At 40.6% G+C, this 21118-nt stretch overlaps 1 protein-coding gene across 4 annotated transcripts in view; it reads left to right on the top strand.

Annotated features, from left to right (window-relative positions):
* Positions 1-14348: 14348 nt before the first annotated feature.
* Positions 14349-21118, top strand: part of LOC136862817 (uncharacterized) — a 377696-nt gene continuing 370926 nt past the window's right edge. For all 4 annotated transcript variants that reach the window (XM_067139080.2, XM_067139079.2, XM_067139082.2 and 1 more), the window contains exon 1: positions 14349-14498. In XM_067139080.2, the coding sequence (XP_066995181.2) occupies positions 14431-14498 (68 nt within the window). In that variant the 5' untranslated portion in view covers positions 14349-14430. The remainder of the gene's footprint in view (positions 14499-21118) is intronic.

Below are 21118 nucleotides of genomic sequence, written 5' to 3'. Positions count from 1 at the left end.
ATTTCGCTCTCGATTGACGATGCCTGTTCTAAGGAATCAGGTAACGTGGTACGTAATAATTGCATGTAGGCGTCCCCTGTCAGGCGGTTGGGAAGTACGTAGGGTCCCAACATGCACTCACCAAGGATGCCGGCCCAGATGTTGTTGGAAAACCTCTGTTTGTGAGCCCCTTCAACAGTGGCACGAGGAATGATATCTGCCCGTACGTGCTGGTTATGGAAGTTTTGAATACCATCACGTGTGAACGTTGCCTCATCCAACCCTAAAACCAACGCTAGAAAATACGGCCGTGGCACGCAATGTTGGAGGAATCACTGGCGGAGAGTTAGTCTTGCAGGAAAATTCGCTGGTGCCAAGGCGTTGACCCACTGTAAGTGGTACGTATACAGTTGGTGTTCTTTCAAAAGTCGCCAGATACTGACATAAGGAAGGTGCATCTGCCTACCTAATCCCCTTGTGCTGACGCGAGGATTATGGTGTACAGCTTCGAGAACACCTTGAAGTGGTTGTGGATCTTGGCCGTCATCTGCTGCCAGGTGCAGATGTAAAGCTGCCGCATTCACGTAGGCGGCGATGTACTCATTCAAATGTTTTCTTTTTTATCGGGGCGATGACGATTTGAATATCGTTCTTGGTAGAAACGGCCTGCACGTCTCCACCGCGTTTCCATCCGCGAACCAATACACGAAAGGCATGATCGCATACTCGACATTGTAAAACCTGTACATTGCCTGGGAAATAACTCAGCTGAATGAGTGACTGCACTCAGAGACAATCAACTTCAACAGCCGCTAAGAAACTTAAGAATCGTATGAACACTTACCCACAGTATGTCAACAGCAGCGATCAGTTCTCTAACCCGTCTCCAGGAGTACAAATGTACACGTCGTTAGTGTTAGATTAGTGTCACACCATGAAAGTGCAACAAACAACATGTCAGCTCACCGCATTTGAAGGTCCGATTGACAAGTGGAGTCTGATATATCGGAAAACACACATTTTCAGACACATGCGTGTATACACCTCTTCCCTTCTCTATACGTGAGGAATCTGCCCTTCCAATTATGTCGTTTTTTCTGAAACAGCCTGTATAAAAACAGACATGCAGAGTTACCATTTCAGCATTATTTATTGTCCAACAAAACAGCAAATGCATAGCTTCTACAACAAAACAGCTTTGCGTTTTCCATTTCAATTACTGAATACAGCACACACCAGTACATTTAATAACCGGTAAAGTGACCTCTTGCTTCGATGCATGCCTCAATTCGTCTTGACATTCTGTCATTAATTCATCAATATAACGTTCGTCCAAATTGTCCCACTCCTCAATGGTGATTCGACATACGCCTCACAGAGTGGTTAGTTGGTCGTGACGTCCATAAGCAGCCTTCCTTAATTTATCCCAGACATGTACTATAGGGTTCATGCCTGGGAACACGGCGGCCACTCTAGTCGTGCGGTATCGTAATCACGAAGAAAGTCACTAACGAGAATAGCACGATGGATGCGCGCATTGTCGCCCATTAAGATAAATTCTCATCCAAAATGCCATTGTCACTCTGTGTCGGAGGATGACGTCCCTGTATCGTATAATTGTTACATTGCCCTACATGGCTAGGAGTGGCGGTGCGGTGGCTCCACATAATACCACTATAAAACATCAGAGAACCACCACATACTGCATGTGCTGGACAGTGTGTTTGAGAGGTAATACCTGACAAGATTGCCTCCAAATACGTTGCTGACGATCATCAGGAACAAGGCTTATGCGAAACTCATCGATGAAAAGGACTTTATACCAGTTCTGAAGAGGCCATTCAGCGTAATGTTGGACCCATCTGCCACATAATATGATAACTGGGCGTCGTCATGGGCGTTGGGAGTGAAGTTGAGCCTCGTATAACCTCTTTTCCACAGTTTGAGTTCAAACGCGGAGAACAGTGGCTACCCGATGATTATTATTCAGCATTGTAAAACTGCAATCAGTTTTCATTCGAAATGAAATTCGAAGGTAACAGTCATCGACTGCAGTCGTAGCCCTTGGATGACCAGCGCGAGGCATGTCATCAACAGTTCCTGTCTCCCGAAGCACGTCATTTTGATTACGGCCCACACATCGAACAAATGCCTTTGTTGACCATCCTCCTTGACATACTCTGATTATGCGTACACGTTCACATGTCGCGCCATCCTAGATGCTCACTACACTGCCTAGAACACACCTCTGCTTCCTCACAAGTGCTACAACTTCAACTGAAATACTACCTCGTATTTGAGCGTGACGTTCTGCCTGTGTGTTGGGGTACGTGCAGTTGTGAGTATGTTTACAAACATCTTAAGGGTCTTCTTTCTGGTCTGCATACGACAGGCCAATATATCAACACAATTAAATGACACACAGGGTTGATGCAAAACTTCTTTTGATGTATGTAAATTAAGTACACAAAAGTGAATAAATATTATTATTCAGCAAATTTATCTATCACATTACGTCTACATAAGTCGTTTCACCCGTTACGGAGCGCCATGGCCACATTAACTACGCTTCTTAGTCCTAGACGGCTTTCGGTTCTTCTTAAGGTCTGCTGAAGAGGTAAATTAGTGAGCTTCTTTATTTCGTCAATCCATCTGCACACTGTTCTTCCCCCGTGCCCTATACCTTTCACTTCCCTTGCAAGATACATTTATCAGGATTTTCTTAATCTCTTCTCGTTATGTGCCCGAAGGATCTTCTGATTGGCACGGGGAGAAAGATGTTTGGAGATGCTGAATTGCACAATGATGGACATATTCATTCTTCTTTCAGTCCACTGTACACCCAACATTCTGCGCCAAAACACCTTGAACGCACCGAAGCGTTATTTGTCTCCGACCTTTAGGATCCATGTTACACAACCACATACAAATACGGAGAAAACAAGCTTCAACCATCTGGACATTGTGTTGTTTCTTATGTCCAGATTCTGGAGAGTTTCTTGATAGCAACTCTCCCTAAGCTCAAGAGTCGTCCAATTTCTGTCTCACAACTTCCCATATCCTTGATAGTTGATCCAAGATCCAAAATCGTGTACTACCTGCAGTCCCCTTCATTTGCCTGTGATCTGAATCTATGCTCCTCAGTCAATTATCATAACTTTGAACTTACTAATGTTCATGCTGAGTCCGTGCACTGTGCCTACATGTTTAACTATGGTAGTAGGTCAGCAAGTCCGCCTCTGTGGTGTAGTGGTTAGTGTGATTAGCTGCCACTCCCGGAGGCCCGGGTTCGTTTCCCGGCTCGGCCACGAAATTTGAAAAGTGGTACGAGGGCTGGAACGGGGTCCACTCAGCCTCGGGAGGTCAACTGAGCAGAGGAGGGTTCGATTCCCTCCTCAGCCATTCTGGAAGTGGTTTCCCGTGGTTTCCCACTTCTCCTCCAGGCAAATGCCGGGATAGTACCTAACTTAAGGCTACGACCGCTTCCTTGTCTATCCCTTCAAATCTTCACATCCCCCCCGCAAGGTCCCCGTTCAGCATAGCAGGTGAGGCCGCTTGGGCGAGGTACTGGTCATCCTCCCCAGTTGTATTCCCCGACCCAGAGTCTGAAGCTCCAGGACACTGTCCTTGAGGCGGTAGAGGTGGGATACCCCGCTGAGTCCGAGGGAAAAACCGACCCCGGAGGGTAAGCAGATTAAGATGAAAAAGAAGAAGAAGAAGGTCAGCAAGTTCGTCTTCACAGCTGACACGGAGCTGACAGTGTCGTCAGCAGATCTCAAATCTATATACATATTGCAACCGTCCATGGTCCGTGGATATTAAGGGTTCGTATATGTTGTGAATATGCCTCGGCCAGAGTCAACGGTGATACATGAGTTTCCACCCAAGGCATGGACATTCGGTGAGCATCGATGAAGTTCTATTATATTAAACGCAAGGCCCTTATTGTCGTAGCAAGTAATCGTTCAACTAACTATGTAAGTCTAAAATATATCTCAACTAAATAAAGAAAGATATCAAAATTGTTAGTTTCTTGGAAGGATCTTCCCTATTTAATGCAATCAGAGCAACTCGAACTAATGGCAGTAATATTTACATCGCAATGTGATTGGAGAATATTAAAATTAAAATAAAATCAAGCTCTTTGTTGGGCAATAGCACTAAAATTAATCACATTATATTTTTTTTGCTAGGGGCTTTACGTCGCACCGACACAGATAGGTCTTATGGCGACGATGGGATAGGAAAGGCCTAGGAGTTGGAAGGAAGCGGCCGTGGCCTTAATAGGTACAGCCCCAGCATTTGCCTGGTGTGAAAATAGGAAACCACGGAAAACCATTTTCAGGGCTGCCGATAGTGGGATTCGAACCTACTATCTCCCGGATGCAAGCTCACAGCCGCGCGCCTCTACGCGCACGGCCAACTCGCCCGGTAATCAGTCACATTATAAAATTTGAACGTCCTATCATGATGAAAGCAAACATGGAACTTGCTGAAGGCTTAGTGTCACTCATAGAATTATTCTATTATCATTAATTGTCCGCCCGTTATATAAAATAAAATGAAAATCTTAAATGTCTCACTTATTTTTATCGTTCATTCATCCAGGATTTCATCTTTCAATACCCTATCATTCTTATCGTTCTTCTCATAAATTGCCTAAGTGCTAATCAACTTGAGTTTCCTAATAATGACCTATCATCAGCGTGCCCATCCTTAAATAAGCGATCATACAGTATTTAAAGACATTATAACTAAATTTAGCAATAATTCAATCGAATAAGAACAGCATTTCCCAGGAACTCACGTCCGCCACCTAAAAATGCACAATGTCTGGATAATATCGTCATAATCAACAAAGATCTAGACATGATTAACAACATCTGGTCTCGCCGGAACTGTCCTCCTGAAAGAAAATCGTGAAGATCTACCATCTACAAAGGTCCATGCTACAAAGCAACTACACAAGTGAATACAACTTACACTACGCCAGGTGATAATAACTTGATTGAATATGATGTTCCACTACATCCATGTCAGTGTTATTTAATGTCGAAGACCTTCTATCAATGATCATCCGTTCAAAATATTCAGTATCCGTACCGCACCATGCCGCAAATTAATGTCTTGATGATCGTACATCAATCTACACTCATAAACTTCGGACATGTTACACGAAAACATTAATGACAACCTTACTGCTTGTCTATCTCCGGATTCTCTCAATTTGCACGATGAACACTTAAATCCACTTCTCAATCTTAGATTCATTGAAAATCTCGAAGATTGCTTATTACGCTTCCGTAATACCTATTCCCAACAAATCATTTACTATAATAACTTCATTTCACCATCTCAACACTTCATCGCCGACCCTATCCTTTGTCATTCACCATACTTTCAAGCGCACCATGCTTATTCACAATTATTTATCCCAAGAAATTCACAAGCATCTTTCCCGAAGAACTATTGCCATCATTACAAGACATGTCACAATCATCACGGCACCAATCTCACGAACTACTCGCAATTGCACAACGTACGCACATGAAACTGTCACACAAGAAGATCTTTTAAAACAGACATTAAGTCATATCACCTCACAAAAATATTCACGCAGTACTAGTATAATTCAAAATTATGAAGAAAACATCTCTTTACATTCACGATAATTATAAGGAAATCCCGGGTTACTCACGACAAAATGCGTATTCTACGAGTTGAATCTCGCATGGGACAAATGACCTCAATACCTTCACATTAAACCTAACTGCAATTACGAATAACACTGGGCACTTGCGACGATCGCATTAGGTCACTCAAGCTGTTTCAATTAATGTCACTTCATTACAAAATGAAATAATATCTACTCTACTACTATGCGTTCTACAAAATAGAATAAAGAAGATGAAATCTTGGGTACTTATCAGTGAAGATCACGTAGCACTGTTCTCATCTCTCCATTCCATCGGTCTCAGTTTGGCATTCACTTTAGCATCATTCTGGGCCTGTTAGGACACTAATCCTATTACGCCCACATGTCGGCTCTCATCATTACATTGCAGGAATAATCTTAAATCATTGTGAGCAACCGGACCTGAAACTTGTATAAATAGAATTAGTACAATGATATAGGCGTTATATAATATTCCACTATTATCCTAAAACACTCGCTTTGTTTTAACAACAAATATTGAATCGTTATTTAATACAATGTGTTTCCTGTAAATTCTACTACTCCAAATGCTTCTTAATGCGCGTTAATAGTTCTTATGTCGACGTTCAATCTCGGTTTCTAGCTCTTTTTTCTTTTACAAAACAATTGTTCATAAAACAAAAGTCCATTAAAAATGGTTACATTAATAATATTGGTCTGCGTTTCATATCTTCTCCTAAGTAACTTCTTTCCCATATATTTTTGACTCTGTTATAACATCATCTATTCTAATTAGGAAGTTATACAAAGGAACACTTCACCATTTATTTGTCTTCATGACGTATACAATCAATTACCTCTTCAGCGCCTTTTTGATCATTTAACCTATAACGTTAAGTCATGGCCTCCGCCGCGTTATTGCTGGACCGAAATGTCATATGGTAGACTTGCCTCTTTCTGCCGCTGAAAATGTAAACTTTACTTGCTAGCCTCTGCTTATATATTAAATGACATTTCATGGCTGTAAGCATCCGATGACCATGGGGTTCTGAGCGTATGAATCTCCGTCCTCATTTTGCATCCATCCAATTTATTATTTGAATGAGCGAGTTATTCCGGCTATTAGACACAATTAGACGTATGACAACTGGACCTGTCGCTGCTGGACGTATTTTTCCGAGTAATTTCCGTTGATCTTTTCGTTAGCATAACCTTCAATGGCTCAACAACTGACCCACATGCCATTGAACGGTTATAATTTATTCTCGCCCACGACGTGGAAAGGGCATCTTTCAAAGCTGACCAATGAAAACGATTGTTCGCCCATTTCTAGGATCGTAGTATGTAAGTGCAAATGGTTTCTAGAGGACCCGCTGCAATCGCTGTTGACGTTGACGATTAAGATGCCAGATACCATACCACCTGGACTACATTTACGAAATAAAAAACATACGCTACAACCCAGGATCGACCCCTCGACCTCCTGCATGCTAACCCAAAACACTATCCACTGCACCAACCGTACAGCACGACTGATTTGTGCTCACAGAGGTAGTTACCCTATATGTGGTTACAGTGTTGCCAGATTGCTACTCTTCAACGTCCTTTTTCTGCCGGATATACTCGCACGACGAACTTTTGTGAGAGACATTTTTTTATTGCTGATATGTGAGGAGTCGCTCTACGACGCCCGAGTGTGAGAAATTTGGTTCAACCTGTATGTACAAAATAACTTGTCCTGACTGACGGATTTATCATCGCTGAGCCTAAACTACTGGACATAAAGAAATAAAATTTTGGGGATACATTTATATTACAATGTAGGTACTCACAGCGGGAGGATTTTTGGATATTCCGTCGCTAAGGAGCTGAAAAGGGGGCTGAATTATTCTTTTTTTTTTTGCTAGTTGCTTTACGTCGCACCGACACAGATAGGTCTTATGGCGACGATGGGACAGCAAAGGGCTAGGAGTGGGAAGGAAGCGGCCGTGGCCTTAATTAAGGTACAGCCCCAGCATTTGCCTGGTGTGAAAATGGGAAACCACGGGAAACTCTTTTCAGGGCTACCGACAGTGGGGTTCGAACCTACTATCTCCCGAATACTGGATAATGTCCGCACTTAAGCGACTGCTGCTATCGAGCTCAGTACGGGTGAATTTTTAAAATCAGTGCATCTATATCTCGAAAACTGAATACTTTAAAGACATGTAAATTGGTATTTGGAACCTGCTTTAGAAATAAAGAAACACGTATTTTTTGTTTCCGGAAAAATCCTGTTAAGGGGATGAAAAAAGGTGAAAAGAGGGTTGAATACCTTTTATGTGGATACTTATATCCCAAAAAACTGAAGATGTTACAGTCATGAAATTGGCATTTGGCTTCTCTTTCATCATCATCATCATCATCATCTGTTTACCCTCCAGGGTCGGCTTTTCCATCGGACACAGCGAGGGATCCCACCTCTACCGCCTCGAGGGCAGTGTCCTGGAGCTTCAGACTCTTGGTCGGTGATACAACTGGGGAGAATGACCAGTACCTCGCCCAGGCGGCCTCACCTGCTATGCTGAACAGGGGCCTTGTGGAGGGATGGGAAGATTGGAAGGGATAGGCAAGGAAGAGGGAAGGAAGCGGCCGTGGCCTTAAGTTAGGTACCATCCCGGCATTCGCCCGGAGGAGAAGTGGGAAACCACGGAAAACCACTTCCAGGATGGCTGAGGTGGGAATCGAACCCACCTCTACTCAGTTGACCTCCCGAGGCTGAGTGGACCCCGTTCCAGCCCTCATACCACTTTTCAAATTACGTGGCAGAGCCGGGAATCGAACCCAGACCTCCGGGGGTGGCAGCTAATCAAGCTAACCACTACACCACAGAGGCGGACTGGCATCTCTTTTAAAAATAAAAAACTTTTTTTTATAGAAAATCTACTTAAGGGGTGGTGAACAGGAGTGACAAAGGGGGTGAATTATAAAATGAGTATATCTCAAAAACGTAACATCTTACAGACGTGAAAATTGGGTATTTGGAATCCCTGTAAAAGTAAAGGAACACGCATAATTTGTGTTACGGAGTTTTTCGTGGTAGTTAGAGGTGAAAGAAGGTGCGGGTTGGAATAGGTCTCAACTTTCGAAATTAAAGTTAATTTAAAACATTAACAAAGGTTATATTTTCTTTTCAAAATCAACAAATGACAACAAATAACTAAGATGTAACAGGTACCAAGTAGCAAGTTAACAATTTAAGAATTTACAGAGCCCCAAGATTAATTTATGAGCTATCAGCTCACCACCACAATAGTTACAGGGCAGAAAACCCCTAAGTACAAGGAGCACTTGCTCCTAATTACAATACTAAGAGGGAAGGAGCAGACCCACTCTCAATGTTACAAGCCTATCACAGGCTACAACAAACTTCTTTCCTAGCTGCCCTTAAGGCACACATACAGAGAAACAGGGGTATCTTGTACCCAACCTACTGGGCCTTCACAAGAAGAAAACAAACTCTTGGTTAATTAAATGGCCCAAAAAAACAAATTTACTGGAGGCGTAGCTTGCACTCCTACATGAAACTTCTTAAAACCTAGATGGCACTCGGCCAGTTATACAGGGGCTAATCCCATACTAGGGAGGTGACTAGTTGGCAAATAAGTTTAAGACTTTAAGAAGGAAGAGAAAAACGGTTACGAAAACATAGTCACCTCAAATTCAAAATGAAGGGGAGTTCGAGAGGGTTAAGCACTCTCTATCCCAAATTGCAGCTACTTTACATGGATACAGTAAGGTTTACATTAAAAAGGATTCGAACCTTCCCCCGCGGGTTAAAACTGCTGAGCTAGCAAGAAATGAAGATGTTAACAGGCCATTACCTTGTAGTTGAACTGCTACTTGGAGAAAGAGGCGCTTCCCGCCCCCTGCTATATATGTTCACACACTGCGAAAGATGTTACTGAAGTGGCCCCGAGACCAGAAAATCAGCAGTTTTTATACCCTCGTGGAAAATTCGAGACCTTTCAAGAATGAAAAAGACACACCCCTTCAACTTTATTGGTAGACAAGGAATTACACATGGAAACCTGAGGAAGAAAGCTATGATTGGAGGAAAATTAATTACAGAAATTACCGATTGGTTAAATTCAAAACTGGCGGAAAGAGAAGGGTTATACTGCCAACCCAAAAAATGAATGAAAGAAATTTAACAAAGAACAAACTTATGAATACCTAATTTCTTCAAAAAATCAGTTCCTTCACTTCGCACTAGGGTGCACAATTATAGTTCTTAAGTAGTGTCATCTAGAAGAGAATGTCCACACTTCTTGCTACAGAGCAAACAAATACAAATCGAAATAGACATAGTTCAAAACACTTCAAAATTTACAGTAGAGACATCTTCCGAGAAACCTTTGATTTAATACAGATTTTAAAGTTCAGAGTTTCTCCTGTAGAGAGGTTTCAACTGGCGCAATATTTGAATTAGCGGCGTGGAGGTGTACCGCCCGGTACAATTTGTTTTCTGAAAATCCACTTAAGGGGAAGTGTTAAAGTGGGTAAATTTTAAAATGAGCATATATACAGTATATATCAAAAACTTAACACGTTACAGACGTGAAAATTGGTATTTTTAATCTCTATTAAAAATAAAAGTAACACGTATTTGTTTGTCTTCGGAAAAACACTTCAGTGGAGCTGGGGGTGTAAAAAACACTGAAAAAGGGGTTGAATTCTTTTTATGTGGATATATATACGTAAAAATCTGAATATGTTACAGAAATGAAAATTGGTGTTTGGAATCTCCTTAAAAATTAACTCGTATTTTTTTGTTTTCGGAAAATCCACTTAAGGGAGTGGGGTGGGTGAAGAGATGTGAACTTACTTAAATACTTTTATGGGGATACTTATACATCAAATACTGAAGTTGTTACAGACGTGAAAATTGGTATTTGGAATCTGCATTAAAAATAAGGAAACACGTATTTTTTGTGTTCGTAAAAATCCTCTTAAAGGTGTGAAGAAATGTGAGATTGCGCTTGAATACCTTTTTGAGGATACTTATACCTCAAAAGGTGAAGATGTTACAGTCATGAAAATTTTACTTGGAAAATATTTCATAAATAAAGAAACGCGTATTTTGTTTTTGTTTTTGGAAAACCTACTTAGGGGTGGAGGAGTGAAGAGGACTGAAAAAAGGGGGTTAATTTTTAAAATGAGTATATCTCAAAAGAGAAACCTGTTACAGACGTGAACATTGGTATTTTAATCTATTTTAAATATAAAGTAACACATACTCTTTTGTTTTCGGAAAAATCAATTGGAAGGGGGGAGGGGGTAAAAGGACTGGCAAAGAGGTTGAACAATTTTTATTAGGATACTGGTATCTGAAAATATGAAGATATTACGGACGTGAAAATTGGTATTTGGAATCTTCTTTAAAAATAAAGGGACACATATTATTTTGTTTTCATAAAATCCACTTAAAGGGGGTGTAAAACGGACTGAAAAAGGGTTGAATTATTTTATGAGGATACTTACATCTCAAAAACTGAGGATGTTACAGACATGGACATTTGTATTTGGAATCTTCTTCAAAAGTATAGAAACACGCATTCTTTTGTTTTGGGAAAGTCAAATTAAGGGTGGGTAAATGAATTGAAAAATTAGTTTAATTTTTTATATGAGCATACTTATATTACAAAAACGAAGGATGTTACGGACATGAAAATTGGTATTCGGAATCTCCTTTAAAAATAAAGAAACACGCTTTGGGGGGGGGGGGTAATCATCTTAAGGGGGTGTAAAAGGAGTTGAATTCCTTTTGTGAGGATACAAATAAGAAGTTGACTTAAAGCAATACACCGCTAAGGGGTTTTGACTAGGAGATGAGGAATGATGACAAAAATATACGTTTATATGAAACCGTTTGAATTACTAAGTTAAAATGTCAAATGATATCCTAGGTGTTAAATAACAGAGGGTTTGAAATAAATTGAAACCCTCAGAGAGTTAAATGGGAGTTGAGGTCCGAAAACAAATATATTAATTCCTTCCTCCGAAACGGCTTAACGTACGAAGACAACATTCCAAATAGCGGTATATATTTTAAATCATAGGTATGAAAGAGGAAATATTTTTAAACGTTCCACCGCTAAAGTGTAAAGTGTAAACTAAATTATTCATCCCTTCAAAACCGTTTTTCGTACAAAGTTGTAATTTTACGAGAAGTATCTCCTTTTATATCCTACATGTAAAATACCGTGTACTTCAAAACATTTCTCCCCTAAGAGCTTTAGATGGTAGTTCACTCTCAAAACACAATATCTATTCTTCAAAAACCGTTTCTGGCAGGAACATTTTTATTGTGTGTGTGAAGGGTTGTCTTCTATATCCTAAATGTTAATAAATATTTCAAAACATTCTCCCCTTAAAAAAGTATTCATTCCTTCATTACTGTTAGACGTAAAGAATAAAAATTTCACAGGTTGGTCGCTTTTACGTCCTAGATATTAAATCATATATGGTTAAAAACATGAAAATTCTTCCGCACGAGGTGCAAGTGAGTGGTAGATTATAAAATAAATAATCATTCCCCCAAAACCGTTTGACATACAAACTGAGGACGTATTTTACAGGATCAGCTGACAGTGGACTCTCCAAAATATAAAACTTCGAAAAGCGAAGCACGGGTATCTTGCAAGTTAACATACGTAAAAAAACTGCTGGATAAAATCTGTTAAAATCTATTCATCCCCACACACCAATGAACTGTAACACTTAACTCAAATAAATAAATAAATTAATTAATTAAATAAATAAATAAATAAATAAATAAATAAATTGCAATAACATTCATTATTGTTATTTATATCATTGTGTAATACGTCTTCATAAATAACTCACGAGATCACGATCAAACTATCAATATGGATTAATAAAGCAGTTAGGTGCTGATCGGAACGATGCGATGGGGAGACTTGCGATGACAGAATGCGATTTTAGATCAACAAACTTCACTTCATTTCACCACTGGCTACTTTTTATTTTAGTTTACTTTACGTCGCACCGACACAGATAGGTCTTACGGCGACGATGGGATAGGAAAGAGCTAGGAGTGGGAAGGAAGCGACCGTGGCCTTAATTAAGGTACAGCCTTGTGTGAAAATGGGAAACCACGGAAAATCATCTTCAGGGCTGCCGACAGTAGGGTTTGAACCCACTACTCAGCCTACGTGATTAGAAATGAGGAGCTACTGACGGTGAGATAGCGGCCCCGGTCTAGAAAGCCAAGAATAACGGCCGAGAGGATTCGTCGTGCTGACCACACGAAACCTCGTAATCTACAGGCCATCGGGCTGAGCAGCGGTCGCTTGGTAGGCCAAAGCCCTTCAAGGGCTGTAATGGCATGGGGTTTGGTTTGGTTTGGTTTGGTTTGGTTTGGTTTGGTTTGGTTTGGTTTGGTTTGGTTTGGTTTGGTTTGGTTTGGTTTGGTTTGGTTTGGTTTGGTTTGGTTTGGTTTGGTTTGGTAGTCACTAAAACACTAAATTTTCTTCCGTGTAGGCTAACTGCTTTTGTAGAATCCCTGCCAGAGTCAGCCGATTATCACAAGGCTAAACCCTGATTCAGAAGCACAAAAATAAGGCTCACAAATAAAACCTCAAACGCGATGAAAACTCATTAGTCCGTATCTTGGACCAAAGTTTAAAACAACATATACTTCTTTCAGTAAAAGTGTAAACTACGTTCATAGAGAAACATCTAAATATGGTGAAGTTTTTGTAGGTTAAATTCAATTGTTTTATTTTCCAAGTGCTTGATTTCCTAAAGTATTGTTTTAAAGGCTTGAATTTAAAAACCCATATGTATTGCTTAAATTTGTCAAGTTCCAATTTACTTCGGGGGGTTTGAAACCTCCTAAGACCCCGCCTCCGGGGTACGGCCTGGAGTTTGAAGATTAGGAAGTTTTTATTTCGTTTTTTGCTTGTGGTTGAAAGTCGCACTAACATATCGAAAGTTTTCGGCGACGCAAGGATGGAAAAGTGATAGAACTAGGATGGCAGCAACCCCAGCATTTGCCTGGTGTGAATACGGGAAACCACGGAAAACCATCTTCAGGGCTGCCGACGGTGGGATTCGAACCCACCATCTCGCGAATTCAAGCTCACAGCTACACGACCAACTCGCTCGGTATACTAGGAAGTCACATACTGTGAATTTCGATCAACAGTAATGGCTATGTCCGTCTGCTGTCCTCGGCGAGGGTTTTCTTGGGCTGCTCCAGGGTAGCAGGCTTACTTATTTCCTGGTTCCAACGCACATTAACGGAATGAAAGCAAGCAACCTTGGAGATTCACATGACTGTTGAGATCGTGGGCGCTCCAATTTTACGTGGAATCCGAAGCACAAAGGCAAGACTTTGATTTCAAAATGTCAGCATACAATAGCCGGGATTCGAACTGTGGCCTCCTTGGTGATAAGCCTGTGAGATCTCCAATGAATAACATACTAAACCACTAAATGCCGACCTGCAGTTCAAGGGAGAGATGTCATGTCTGATGATCGGTTTCTTCTCGTTCCTGAATCAAGTAGTATTCTCTATCTGGTGAAGGGTAGCCGTAAGTCTCGTGCATACGCGAGGTCTCACAGCAAGCTAGGCTGGAGCATTGAGGCAGAGCTGGAGCCACCATTGCATGACCTGCTGACTGAAGCGCTCAGTCGGACCTGGGCTCTTCGCCGCAACGCACTCGTGTCACTTGTATGCCGGTGCATGTTGAAAGCTACACCCGAGAAGAAGGTCCTGATCAGAAGCCATGCTGGACCTTACCGGACTTGAGTACTACTGCTTCACCGGAGTATGGAGCATCGCAGTCTTTCACAGGTATACCAACATTACATTACCACTACAGATTCTGTTGTTAATGCCCTCCAGATAACTTGTTGGCTGCACCCGTTTGGATTCTGAACTGACAAAAAAGTATTATGTTCTAGGTTAAAGTAGTTCGCCTGTCTGTAATTTTGGCAGGATTTCTGTAAGAATTTTCATGCAATTGTAAGAGGGGGACCGTTTAAAGAATGGCTGACAAAGCGATCTTACACTCGGTTTCTACGCTTTTTGGTTATTAATTTAAAATATTACGTAGTTCAACCCTATCTCGGCACCAGTCCATCTCTTTAACTCCCACGATGATCACATCTCGTCACCCGTCCCTCTCTTCCAAGACCCACGACAATCAGCATCTTGGCCATTACCACTGCCCTCTAACCCTCCTCCAACCCCAATCCCATCCCTATGAAGTCATCTCGACATTCTTCTTCCTCTTCTAATCCCTTCTATGAAGTCATACCGACGTCCATCCCACCCTTCTAACCCCTAAATGAATACATCTCCGTGTCCATCCCTCCTTCGTAACCTCCTCTATGAACGCATCACGGCGTCCATAGCTGCTTTGTAACCTCTTACAAAAACATCACTTTGTTCATCCCTCCTTTCTAACCACCTCTATGAATATTCCTCGGTGTCCAACCCTCAATCAATCAAACATACAGATCTCTTCACATGGTTATGCGGGTATTTAGGGGTTGTAGTATAGATGTAAAGCAGCACAATGTCACCTCCGTACAGGCCATGAAGTCCCTTGGAGGAGTGGAAGATAAAGGCTTCCACCATTGTTAGCCTCGACACGCGATGAGGTAGAGTGGTTAAGCTCTACGCCCGGCCGCCTTTGCCCCCAGGAATTAACCTGGTACTCATTTTTGGTGTAGGCTGAGTGAACCTCAGGGCCATATGCACTTCCGGAAGTGGAAATCTCGTTTCTTACATTTTACGACTTCCTGACGGGGTTTCGAACCCACGTCCTTCCGGGCGAACCGTGCACGCCTTTACCACCTCGGCCAGGCAGCGAGGATGTAAAGGAGGGGTCATATAAGTCACTGGTAAGACCTCAATGAAAGAATGAATGAAGTGTATGTGACCCACACCAGGATTAATTGATACGAAAACTGGAAATGATAGAAAGGAAAGCAGCACGATGTGTTCTGGGAGATCTCCGACAAAACAGTAGTGTTTCGGAAATATTGATAACTTTGGCCTGGGAAGACTTGAGAGAAAGAAGTCGAGATACTCGACTAAGCAGTATGTTCCGAGCTTTCAGTGGAGAGATGGCTTGGAATGACATTAGTAGACGTATAAGCTTGAGTGGAGTTTTCGAAAGTACGAATCATCATCTATATATATAAAGTAGCTTGTCCTGACTGACTGACTGACTGACTGACTGACTGACTGATTCATCATCGCCGAGCCAAAACTACTGGACATAAAGAGATGACATTTTTGGGATATATTCATATTAAGACGTAGGTGCTCGCTAAGAGAGGATTTTTGGATATTCCTTCGCTAAGGGGGTGAAAACGGGGGTGAAATTTTAAAATGAGTTGCTCTATATCTCAAAACTTTAAAAGTTTACATATGTAAAAATTGGTATTTAGAATCTTCTTTAAAAATAAGGAAACACGTATTTTTTTGTTTTCAGGAAATCCCAATGGGAGGGGCGAAAAAGGGTGAAAATGGGGAAAAATGGGTTGAATGCCTTTATTCAGGATACCGGTACCCATATCTCAGAAAATGAAGATATTACAGACCTGAAAATTGGTACTTTTGATCTGTTTTAAAAATAAAGAAACACGTAATTTTTTGTTTTTGGAAAATCCAGTTAATGGGAGGGTGAAAAGGGGGTGAATTTTTAAAATGAGTGAATCTATATATCCAAACTTTTAAAGTTTGCAGATGTAAAAATTGGTATTTAGAACCTTAATTAAAAATAAAGGAACACGTATTTTTTTGTTTTCGGAAAATCGCAATAGGAGGAGTGAAAAGGGGCTAAAAATTGGTTGAATGCCTTTAATGGGGCTACTTATATATCAGAAACTGTAGATATTACAGACCTGAAAATTGGTGTTTGGGATCTCCGTTAAAAATAAAGAAACACGTATTTTTTTGTTTCTGGAAAATCCAATTTAGGGGGGGGGGGTGAAAAGGGAGTAATATTTTAAAATGAGTGTATCTATCTCAAAATTTTAAAAGGTTATATATGTGAAAATTGGTATTTAGAATCTCCTTTTAAAATAAATAAACACACGTATTTTTTCGTATTTGGAAAATCCAAATATTGGGGGGTAAAAAGGGGGGAGGGTAAATTTTTTAAAATGAGTGTGTATACATCTTAAAACTTTAAAAGATGTAAAAATTGGTAGTTAGAATCTCCTCTAAAAATAAAGGAAAATGTCTTTTTTGTTTCCTGTAAATCCCAATAGGAGGGGTGTAAAAGGGTGAAAAATGGGTTGAATGCCTTTAATGAGGATACATATATCTCAGAAACGAAAGATATTGCAGAACTGAAAATTTGTATATGGGATCTCCTTTAAAAATAAAGAAACACGTATTTTTAGTTTTGGAAAATCCAATTAATGGCGGTTAAACAGGAGTGACAAATTGGGTGAATTTTTGAAAGACTATATCTACAGAATATCTTGGAAACGTAAAATGTTACAGACGTAAAAAGTGGGTGTTTGTAATCTCCTGTAAATCTAAAGAAGCATAGGTGATTTGTGTTTGGAAACTCCACTTAAGGGGAAGTCAAAAGGGGTGAAATTTTAAAATGAGAATTTTTACAGTTTATCTCAAGAAACTTAACATGTTACAGAAGTGAAAAATGGTATTTTTTATCTCTATAAAACATAAAGAAACGTGTATTTTTAGCTTTCGGAAATACCACTTGGGTGGAGGGGGGGTAAACGTGACTGAAAATGGTGTTGAATTCTTTTAATTAGGCTACTGATATCTCAAAAATGAAGATTTTACAGACGTGAAATTTGATATTTGAATTCTGCTTTAAAAATAAAGAAACACGTATTCTCGGAAAATCCAATGAAAGGGGGGGAGGGGTGAAAGAATTGAAAAATTAATTGAATTAATTGAATGAGAATACATACATCTAATAAAAACTAAAGTTGTTACAGACGTGAAAATTCGTATTTGGAACTCCTTTAAAAACAAAGAAAAACGCGTTTTGGGGGGAAACCATCTTGGAGGGCGGGAGTGTGAAGGAGTTGAATTCCTTTCATGAGGACACACAAATCAAAAACTGAAGAAGTTAGAGTCGTGATAATTGGTATTTAGAAGACCCTTTACTATTAAAGAAACAAGTATTTTTTGCGGGAAAATTCACGTAGGGGGAGGGGGAGTAGTGTGAAATGAAGTGAAAAAAGTGAATTATTTTTATGGGGATACTTATATCTCAAAACTGAAGGTAATAGACGTGAACATTGGTGTTTGAAATCTTCTTTAAACATAAGAAACAAGCCTTCTTTTAATTTTTTTTTTGGTGGGGGGGGGGTGTGCCGGTAAATAAACTTAACGGCGGTGGGGTGTAGAAGGAGGTGAGACCAATTGATTTTACTGTTCTTAATGTACTTATAAGGATCCTCGGCAGCGCGCCGGCCTCTCACAGCTGGGTTCCGTGGTTCAAATCCCGTTCACTCCATGTGACATTCGTGCTGGACAAAACGGAGGCGGGAGAGGTTTTTCTCCGGATACTCCGGTTTTCCTGTCATCATCCATTCCAGCAACACATAATAATAATAATAATAATAATAATAATAATAATAATAATAATAATAATAATAATAATAATGTTCCGGACTGTCGTCAAATGTGCGGACCACCGGGCGAGTTGGCCGTGCACGTAGAGGCGCGCGGCTGTGAGCTTGCATCCGGGAGATAGTAGGTTCGAACCCCACTATCGGCAGCCCTGAAGATGGTTTTCCGTGGTTTCCCATTTTCACACCAGGCAAATGCTGGGGCTGTACCTTAAATAAGGCCACGGCCGCTTCCTTCCAACTCCTAGGCCTTTCCTATCCCATCGTCGCCATAAGACCTATCTGTGTCGGTGCGACGTAAAGCCACTAGCAAAAAAAAAAAAAATGTGCGGACCGCGCTGAAAACGGCTCCTGGACGGGTAATGACTAAGAATGCAGTCCGGCCGCGGGTTCAGTGCCTTCTAGGCAGCCAATATGACAACACGCCGGATCTCCTGAAGGATTTTATCCATATTAAAAATGATTATAGGAAAAGATGGCAAAGATTTACGGACCCAACTGACCGTGAGGAATACCTGAGCCTAGCCCGGGAAGTACGAAATCGATTGCTGGAAAAGAAGATTGAAAGATGGGAGGAAACATGTTGTAATCTAAAAGATCGGGAATTTTGGTGGGTTCTCGCAAAAAAACGAGTCAGACCGCGAATTTCGGCGGATTATATATCTAAACAATAAGCATTCAATTATAAATTTCAGTATAATACCGTAGCGAAGCACGGGTACCTTGCTAGTATGAATATAAAGTTGGAATTCAAGAGGACAAATCGGGGAATATACTCGTTTATAGGAAGAGATATTATAGATTGGAATAACTTTCAAGTACACGGGAAGCCTCCTCTGAGACTCAGTCCAACCGAAGTGGATGGCACAATGATGATAAATCATTAAATATCATCCACACACAACGTTATCCTCCACCACCTTAATATGCAGTTTCCTTTACACAGCAGGTGCCGTCCACCCTCGTTGGAGTGTCTGCCTTACAAGGGCTGAACCAGAGGGTAAATAACCACTCAACATTACCATTATTATTATTATTATTATTATTATTATTATTATTATTATTATTATTATTAAACATCATGCCATTTAGATCCATCACTTGTATAACTTAAATCTTAATGGAATGACTCAGTAGTGATTTATCGTAAACAGAATGCATAGGACTTCTAGCCTGTCCTAAAAGCCTATCCTGAATTTGTAGCATTCTAGTTTTACAGGTCAATCTGGTATTCCAATCAAGAATTTTAGCAGTTAGTGATTGAATACTTTCATCGGATTATAAATGACACGGTGCAGTTCACTTGTGTAGGTACTTTACAAGAAGTGAACGTCGCTTTTTATTCTACATCCACTACATGGTCTAAAAATAAGTACACACTGGATCTACCCCAGGCCCTGCCCAGTACTTTAGATGTTTTTGATACGGACTCGTGAAATAACCTGGAGGAGAGATAACTATCGCAGATACACACACTTCCGCAGGTTACAAGACAGTCCTCAAGACAACTCATGCATGAGTGGCTGAAGACAAAATGTATTCCTAGATGCCACAGTAGTGATGGTGGGGGGTGTTTATAGTTACAAAATGTTGATAGAACATAATGAAGGTGCGCGCATGCAAGGACACTTATACAAGTGAATTTTGTCGATATTCAGATTGCATTGCACAACAATATCTTACATTAATATACGAAACAAGAACAATACGATCAAGATCAACAGTTTTACAGCAAATAATATGTTCAGATTACAGTCTAAATTCCAAGTTTCGAGGCTTCTTAGAAAATAGATTCAACAGATCTGTTGGTTTTACAATTATGTCTCTGAATGTTTGTTCAGTTTATTGTTTTGTTTATTTTCTTTTTTGTGAAAATTCCATGGCGGGAGAGAGTTCTGACCCCCAGTAACCCATCCCCTGGCTACGCCCCTGGGTCCCCAGTTGAATTAATGACAATGATTCCTGTCTAAAACATAGTAGGATGGTTAAAAGTGCTGTGTTTAATTATACCATTTACACCAGTTGTTGCGATTGAGTTGGCAATGCGGTTAGGGGCGCGTAGCTCTGAGCGTGCATGCAGGAAGTAGTGGGTTCGAACCCAATTGTCGGCAGCCCTGAAGACGGTTTTCCGTAGATTCCCATTTCCACACCAGGCAAATGCTGGGATGTGCCTTAATAAAATCCGCGGCCGCTTCCTACCCACTCCTAGCCCTTTCCTATCCAATAGTCGCCATAACACCTATCGGTGTCGGTGCGACGTAAAACAAATTGTAAAAAATAAAACATCATCCCCTCATCACTTGATAAATCGTCCTTATATTGCGACCACTGGCTCATCATATTGTATACTTTAGTCTAAATAACATGTCCAGGATGCAATATATAGAGGGAATGAAATTCATATCGCTTTGTACATTTCAGAGAAGCATATACTCCCTTTCAATTTTATGTCACGATGAAGAAATGTAAGAATTATCCGGGATATACTTCTTTTTAACTGAATAACTAGTGGTCGCCATACCTTATAGCCCTACGTAATCCTCTAAAATATGGAAAAAGAAATCTCAAGCTATAGAATACATTCCAGCAGGAGAAATCTTTTTCTTTCTTCCTGGACTTTATTGCAATTTATTGAGGTTGGTACTTGAGGATTTGGCCCAGTTTAACTGCCGAATGCTCTTAATAACGCCAACCCTGAGTAGGGGGCTGTGTTCACTGTTGCGCGCTTCTGTGGTGGTTGGTAGAGTGATGTCTTGTGCGTAAATGACGATGTGTATTCAGATTAACACAAGGTCTCAGCGTGTCATCGCGACTGCGGACACAAAATTTTTGGGTAGAGTGCCA

This window comes from Anabrus simplex, chromosome 2 (assembly GCF_040414725.1).
Source record: "Anabrus simplex isolate iqAnaSimp1 chromosome 2, ASM4041472v1, whole genome shotgun sequence".
In the NCBI taxonomy this organism is placed as follows: Eukaryota; Metazoa; Arthropoda; class Insecta; order Orthoptera; family Tettigoniidae; genus Anabrus; species Anabrus simplex.
This window is presented reverse-complemented; position numbering and strand designations above follow the sequence as displayed.